Raw genomic sequence first — 8,090 nt, forward strand, 5'->3', positions numbered from 1 at the left:
TCTACTTTTAATAATCATTTGGTTCTTTTCATGTAAGTGCCTGTATTTAGAATACATTTAAGATAAGGGAGGTTGCTGCGTTCCCTTTCTATGATGGGCTACTCAGTACTTAATATAACCAAACCTAACCTTGACTTAACCTAAAAAACAACAACAAAATACCCACCTCTTTATTTTCAATTTGTTTAAAGATAAGGGTGTGAGGGGGGAGCTCTGTGATCTACAGGACAATTTGAGAAAACTATCATCACTGTTATAAAAAAAACTCTTGCACTCGAGCTTTCTTTTATATCTATTATTGAAGAAAAGATTACAATTAATCATAGAAAATTTTCTTCTGGTGCCCTTTCCCTGCCCTTGGTTACTTGTAAGCTAAATTATTATGAAATAGTTATTTCTCGCATCGTATTATAAACGGCTTTCAGCGGATATAGAAAGTACAATTATGAGATTAAAACTAGTTTTTTTAGCCCCGAGGTGCCGTAGGCACCGGCTAAAAAAACTGGTTTTAATCTTATGATTGTACATTTCTATATTCGTAGAAAGCTGGATATAATACGATGCTAGACATAGTTTTTTCGTATGGATGAGAACCGGTTCCTATCCACCGGATTCGAATGAATACGAGAAAAGAAAATTAAATCATATGATGAAATGGATACTCTAATTTTACGATTATTGAAAATTGTTATGTCATCTAATATTAAAGTGAATTGAATCCTATGTATAATTCATCCTTAATATAAATTACGAATTGATGATCAAATCAAAATATTTTTAGTTTTCTATAAAAAAATTATGATGACGTGCTTATACTTATTTATTTTCTATTAGGTAAACAATAAGCTAGTTAAATTTAGTTTTTAAAAGTCGCCTTCAATTTAAAAACGGTTATGTAAATCAGTTTGTTTGTGTGTTTGTCTGTCGTTGTGTAGGTTAAGATTTTGAAGTCGCTATAGTATTAAGATTAAATTAATGTCTTTTAAGATTTAAAAGTTTTCCAATATTGTTCAATTCAAGATTGATATGAAGATATACCTAACTCCCTATAGGTGCACCTATATTAACCTTACGACTGTCATACATAGTTTTATTTAACAGTATACTTTTTTTTCAGGCTTGTAAAAATAATGAGTTCAAATAATGTTGAGAAAATAGTAAAACAAAGATCTATGGAAGCTCTTGACAAACTAAGAACATATACAGACTCTAGGTAGGATTATTATTAGTTTATTCGTTCACTAGCTAGTAAAACATATTTATTTGGGCATAAAAATTAAACAAAGTCATAAAATCAAAAAAAATATAAAAACACAATTCAAATTACTATAACAATAAACAACCTAAATCCTAATCAGTTCTGCCCAGGTAACCATGAATAGATCACTAAGGATCTATCTACTTTGCCCAAAATAAAGGTATCCTGGATCCTTTTATTACTCCTATTACTTCTCTAAAGAGGGGCTGGAGGTATGTGATATTGTTGACCCTTTATTTTGATTTAATCCTTAAAAAGAAGAAGTACATTTTTTTGGAGGGGGAGGTGAAATTTTGTGGAGGGCGATTTCTCTTGGAAGGGTAAAGAATCCTCTCCATAAATAGTTTTGAAGCTTCGCTCTAAAGGAGAATCATATCGGCTGAGAATTCAACTACACAACACACACACAGCCTGTTACTTTGTAGTTAAAATAGAATAATTACTTCCAATAGCAGCGAAGCTTTCTCAGATATTATTAAAATACCTATGTTAAATATCGGACATAATAGGAGAAAGTAAAACAATTAACTTATACTTTGATTGCATGCCCTTTGTCAGTAAGTGGGAACTGTGCACGGTTTTGAGTTGCTTCTGTTTATTGGGAAAGGCATCCAACCACACTTATTATTAATGTCATGTTTCAAACAATCAACCTTTTTTTACATCTTTAGTATAAGGCAGTATAGTCAAGACTAGAACTCGACACCACTTAGATTGTCATATATTATACACTCTAATGACGTGGGTTTAATAATCAAACATAAGAAAGTAACAGAAAGACAGTTTTATTAAAATGGTAAAAGAGTTTTTATCCCGCAAAATAAATTTCTTTTTTTTTTGGTGAAATAAATCTAGAGGATTAGCATAAACAAACAAACAAAATCAAATTTATTTCCTTTCATGTTTTATTTTCCTATATTTTAAAAATTTTAGAAAATAAGATATCTTCATTTAAATATATAATTTAGCAAATGATTGATTAAAACTTTTTTTCGTTGAAATCTTCGAAACGGCTTGCTGCCTCTAAAAATTCATTTTATACAAAGAAGAATCCTTTGAAGATTTTTTTTGATAATGCTACTTGATTTCAAAAGAGTAATACCTGGTGACATCCAACAGAAAACCAACCGTTTCACTGCACTTCCTTTGACTGAGGGAGAGCCATTTTTCTTTATTAAGGCATTTACTGTTCTTTTTTTAGTGTCACATAACAGACATAGCAACAGTAGGTTCATTTTTTAATATCTCTATTATGACTTAGAAAGGAGGCACGCTACCATTTGCGATACCACCATGTCAATTCATCAATAAAAAGTAAATTTGTAAAAAACTTCTATAAAACTTTTTTCTTAGATTTAACTTAGATTAATGGAGTTCGCCAAACGATATTGAACAAGGATGACAACATTTATAAGGGCGAAGTTCTGAAACAGAAGGACAAGCGAACATTAATACATGTAGAGTGTTAGAACTGAATAATCAGAATATAAATGTATAAAAGTCGAAACAAAATTGTTAGCAAATTTGTTGAACAATTTTTAAATACAAGATAATGTTTTTGGACATACTTACATTTTTAGGACTTAATTATAGAGATGTTTCGCTTATGATATTGTACTTTTTTCCCCTAGGAATCAGTATTCCAAAAATCAGATCAATCGGATAATCAAATCAAATAAAAAAATAACAGCTGTCCGTTCAGGACGGACGTACGGACCGACCCTAATTATAAAAAGCGTCGCCTTTAAAAAAGTAAAAATAAACACTACGTATTCAAATATTGTTTACTCTTAATATTAAATAAACATTTCTATGAATATTTATTCAATATCTATTTTTAACTTTTTGCATAAATTTAAATTTTATATTTCAATGGATATTTATTGATGTTTTAATGATATTTAACCATCAAAAGATATGCACTGAATGAAATTTATAAAAAAAATCCATAAGTAAAGAATCACCAAAAAATGAATTTGTTATTATAGAGCAGTGTTTAGATGGTATAAAAAGTGAGGAAGAAAGAGAAAGAAAAATGACTTATAGACCGACGGACCAAGTAAGTTATAGAACAGATGCTCAATGGGAAAGTGTATCTTCTCTAAAAACTGGCGCATTTCATCCTAGAAAGCACTCGAGATAATAATATTTCCTTCCGTACTGACAGACAAATGAAATCTTAAAGTTATACATTTTTATTATGTTTTCTTAATTTTAAATGTATTTAATGTACTGTTATTAACTACAGTTAAAAATACAACTTAAATTAAATTTAAAATTGAAAACAAACAAATAAGGAAAACTTGTAACATCAGTCTTGAATTGAATCAAAACAAAAAGAAGGGGGCCCGATGAGGACTAACACACCATAAGGACAAAATTTATAAATTCTTTACTGGGTCTTTTATACACAGTTTGGATTGATAATTTTTTACTGGAAACCTTAGACAAACAGATACGTAGGGAAAAGCTAATGGCCAAAAGTCAAGTGCTATACTTATATCACAATTTTTAAATTCAATTCAAGACTCATGTGTTGTGTTTTGCAGTATTGCTTCTAAGAAAAATATATTTCAATTATAAATATTTTTGTAATTTTTATATTACATGTTGAATGTATTGACAGTAAGCTATAAAAATTGGAAAGAATTTTAATGAATATAATAGATTTGAAATCTGCATAAAATTTTAAGGAATTTTTATAAAATTCGTTTTTTGTATAATTCTTTATCTATAAGCGCAAATACAAATTAAGTTAAATAATTTTGACATTTGTGGTTGGTGGATTGAAAACTATCTTCGCCCTGATTGGAGAAGCTCAAGTGACGTACATCATTCAACCAATTAGAGCGCAGGTAGTTTCCAATCCACCTATCCTATTGGTCAAAATTTATTAACTTAAATTGGATTTGCGCTTTTAAATAATGAATTATATAAAAAACGAATTTTATAAAAAAAATCCTTAAAATTTTATGCAGATTTCAAATCTATTATATTCATTAAAATTCTTTCCAATTTTTATAGCTTAATTGACAGCTAGTACTTATACATCTTTTATAGCGTTTAATTAATTTTTATTATTTGTATAGTTAACCTTGCTTAGTGGTGTGTATGGTTATGTGGTCAAACGTCCTTCAGACAACCAAACATTTGATTGCACGAACTTTATCTTTAAGTCCTTTAAGGTAATGAAATACGCCTGTTTTGGGCAAAGGCATATCCCCTGTTCTAACTATTTATGTCTTGCGCCTGACAGTCGGAACTATATTCAATGTCAAAAGTTATTATCCAGTGTCGAGTCGAGATTCAAACCTATCACCTTAGTCGTGATACAAAAACAAACTGATATAAAAAAAAATGTCATTGTTATATTTTAGACGTCCCAGTTCCAGCAGTGTGCATCTCATGAAAGTAAAACAGAATAACAACAAGAACGAGGTCGACCAAGAAGTCGTGGAAAATGCTTCTAAATTTGTACAGGTAGAAATTAATACTGGTTGCTTTCCTTCAAAAAGCCTGTAGAGCACTGGAACTTTTTAGTTTTGAATAAATTGAAATTAGGCAGTTAATATTTTTTCGCTCTGTGCCTATACCTGTTGTCAGGGGCGTCCAAGCTTTTTATTTTGGGGGGGGTAAAATTTTTTTAAGGGGGGGGTAATTCGTTTTTGGGGGGGGGTAAAATGGCGCGCGAAGCGCGCCGCAAATTTTTTTTACCCCCCCCAAAATTTTTACCCCGGGGGTAAAATTTGCTTGGGGGGGGGTAATTACCCCCCCTGAAATCTGTTGGCAGGGGTAAAATTTGTTTACCCCCCCAAAATTTACCCCCGGGGTAAAATTTTTGGGGGTGGTAATTTAAATTTTATCAAAAATTTAGTATTAAAAATGCGCGCAAAGCGCGCAAAAATTTTTTTTGTTAGAGATTTTCTATTTTGGGGGGGGTATTTACCCCCCCAAAATTGTTTGGGGGGGGTAAATACCCCCTCCTAAATGGTTGGGGGTGCCTACGGCACCCCCAGGGTAGGGGTAAATTTTAAATGGGGGGAGTAAAATGAAAAAAATTTTGGGGGTGCCTACGGCACCCCCAAATTCGTTTGGGGGGGGGTAATCGCCCCATTACCCCCCCCCTTGGACGCCTATGCCTGTTGTTCCCTAATTTGCGGGGCTACCCAACACTTAATAGAACCTAATCTAACATGACCTAAATAATAAACGAAAAATTACCCCTCGCATATTTTCAATTTATTTCAAATTTATTTCAAAAACAAGAAGTTTAGTTTCTGTGCTCTATAATGCTCTTAAGGTAAATATTGAAAACATAAACCTGTGCAAGGGGGGTGTCAATGTCAACAGTTCAATCCCAATTCAAACTGAAATTAGGAGGATTGTCTTTTTTCACCCTCCTCAAATGATACCGCCACCTAACAAAACCCTTTGCACGCCTCTATTTGTACATTATAGCTTGATAAAAAACAACATTTATATTTTAGGAAATCATAGAGAAAGCAAAAGTAGAAGCCGCTAGAAGAATGGATAAAGAAAATATCAACCTTGTTACGCTCAAAGAAAAAAGTAAGTAAAAATTTTAAATAGTAATCTGATTAAAACAAACTAATCACATCGAAATCTTATTTTGGAGTATCTCTAATCCAAATCTTGCTTGATGATGTGCTTGATTATACGATCAAACACCATTCAGACAACTAAACCTTTGATTGCTTGATCTTTGTCTGAAAGTACTACCAGAGAATTTTGCCTATTTTGGGACAAGACACTCTTCCTTCTGTATCTATTTATGCCGCGCACCTGATATAGCAACATTAGGAACTATTTTTAACGTCTTTTAACCGAGATTGGAAACTATCACCTTCCCGACTACAAGCGGATGAGCACATTCACGTTAACAAATCTATCTATCTATATATCTATCTATCTATCAATCTATCTATCTATCAATCTATCTATCTATCTATCTATCTATCTATCTATCCATCTATCTATCTATCTATCTATCTATCTATCTATATATCTATCTATCTATCTATCTATCTATCTATCTATCTATCTATCTATCTATCTATCTATCTATCTATCTATCTATCTATCTATCTATCTATCTATCTATCTATCTATCTATCTATCTATCTATCTATCTATCTATCTATCTATCTATCTATCTATCTATCTATCTATCTATCTATCTATCTATCTATCTATCTATCTATCTATCTATCTATCTATCTATCTATCTATCTATCTATCTATCTATCTATCTATCTATCTATCTATCTATCTATCTATCTATCTATCTATCTATCTATCTATCTATCTATCTATCTATCTATCTATCTATCTATCTATCTATCTATCTATCTATCTATCTATCTATCTATCTATCTATCTATCTATCTATCTATCTATCTATCTATCTATCTATCTATCTATCTATCTATCTATCTATCTATCTATCTATCTATCTATCTATCTATCTGTCTATCTATCTATCTATCTATCTATCTATCTATCTATCTATCTATAAATAACAAGGACAAGAGCCTGCACAAGTGAGATGGAAGAAGAGAGCTAGAAATGTTGTGTTTAGAGTTTATGGTCTAATATTTGCTTGGTGTAATGGGTAAGCCATTTTATTAGTAGACAATCTACTCTATAATTCACTTTGTCTTTTAGTCCGTCCGTCAGTTAGTGATTCCGTAACGCTTTGAGGAAAATATATTATTTCTAATCCTCAACAATACTTATTCCCGATAATTTTTTATGGCTTCGCTACTAATGGATGTTGCCATCCTTGTTTGTTTTAGTTTTTATATTAAACAAAAGAAACTAATAAATTATTTTGTACAAAAAGGAATGGACTATAAATTCCAAAAAATCAAACGAAATTAAATCATTAGTAGATAAAGATTATCGGTGGGGAAGTTTGAGCACTGCTAGTTTGTAACAACAAATCAAGATTTAATTAATGCAAGTTTCCAAAGTTTTATTATAGCCGTGAACGTGTTTTTTAAATATGGGGACCATTGTATTTTACAGGCCTCCCAGTTTGAAGTTTAAGATTATGATAACGGCTGAACCGATTAGCCTCTTTAGAAAATACTTTGTATTATAGATAGATACCGGTCCTGCAGATACACCCACACTCTCTAAAAAGAAAAATCCCCCCCATTTCTTTGTTTGAAGATAACTCTATGGTCTAATATGATGCAAATCCTTTAGTATTTATTAAAAGTGTTGCATCGAAGTTATGCAGTTTTAAAGACGTATCCTTATTTTAGGCGTTGAAAATAAAATCAAGAACTGGAGCCTAATGAGTGATCTCTTCATGTGCCAATATATTTGTAAAATAAAATATCTATAATACAAAGTAAAATGATGTCTGTCCGTCCGTCCGTCTGTCACTGAACAGATCGGATTCTACTCTTCAGGAAATATACCTACTGGTCGTGTGGTGGTTTTAGGCTATTTTCTGGGGAGGGGTAAGGGGACACCCCCCAAAATCCCCAAAAACAAAAAAAATCCCACCCCCAATTTTTTTTACGAATTTTTATAAATTTTTATCAATTTTGCGATCCATTCGCATTTTTTTAGCTGGGTAGGTAATAGAAGATGTAATTATACCTCTTGAGGCAAAGCCCTTAGAGGCTAGGGGCGAAGCCGCTAGTGTACATATAATGTAAATAAGTCTACCTATATTTTTCTTGTAAACTTACAAAATTGCAACCCCAAATTAACGTTTTCCACAAACCAAAATTTAGGTGGGGTCAACTTGGTCGACCCAAAGCAGGGAATGTCTTCAAGGGCTTAAGGATGAAATTTC

At 31.8% G+C, this 8,090-nt stretch overlaps 1 protein-coding gene across 1 annotated transcript; it reads left to right on the forward strand.

Moving 5' to 3' along the window:
* Window positions 1-1,114: 1,114 nt before the first annotated feature.
* On the forward strand, window positions 1,115-7,790 carry LOC145312800 (uncharacterized). The gene is made up of 5 exons (XM_080152036.1): window positions 1,115-1,213; window positions 4,636-4,738; window positions 5,746-5,827; window positions 6,803-6,890; window positions 7,549-7,790. The coding sequence occupies exons 1-5, from the start codon at window positions 1,131-1,133 to the stop codon at window positions 7,553-7,555; spliced, it is 363 nt and encodes a 120-aa protein (XP_080008162.1). The 5' UTR covers window positions 1,115-1,130; the 3' UTR covers window positions 7,556-7,790.
* The last annotated feature ends 300 nt before the right edge of the window (window positions 7,791-8,090 follow it).

The sequence above is a fragment of the Acartia tonsa genome, chromosome 2 (genome assembly GCF_053477335.1).
Source record: "Acartia tonsa isolate MP-2025a chromosome 2, ASM5347733v1, whole genome shotgun sequence".
NCBI lineage: Eukaryota > Metazoa > Arthropoda > Copepoda > Calanoida > Acartiidae > Acartia > Acartia tonsa.

What these genes read in the sequence shown, in the direction of transcription:
- LOC145312800 (XM_080152036.1), top strand. Translation starts at nt 1,131, where the DNA reads ATGAGTTCAAATAATGTTGAGAAAATAGTAAAACAAAGATCTATGGAA. An exon ending in ATGCTTCTAAATTTGTACAG is followed by an intron (nt 4,739 to 5,745) that starts GTAGAAATTAAT and finishes TTTATATTTTAG; the next exon opens with GAAATCATAGAGAAAGCAAA. An exon ending in TGTTACGCTCAAAGAAAAAA is followed by an intron (nt 5,828 to 6,802) that starts GTAAGTAAAAAT and finishes ATAAATAACAAG; the next exon opens with GACAAGAGCCTGCACAAGTG.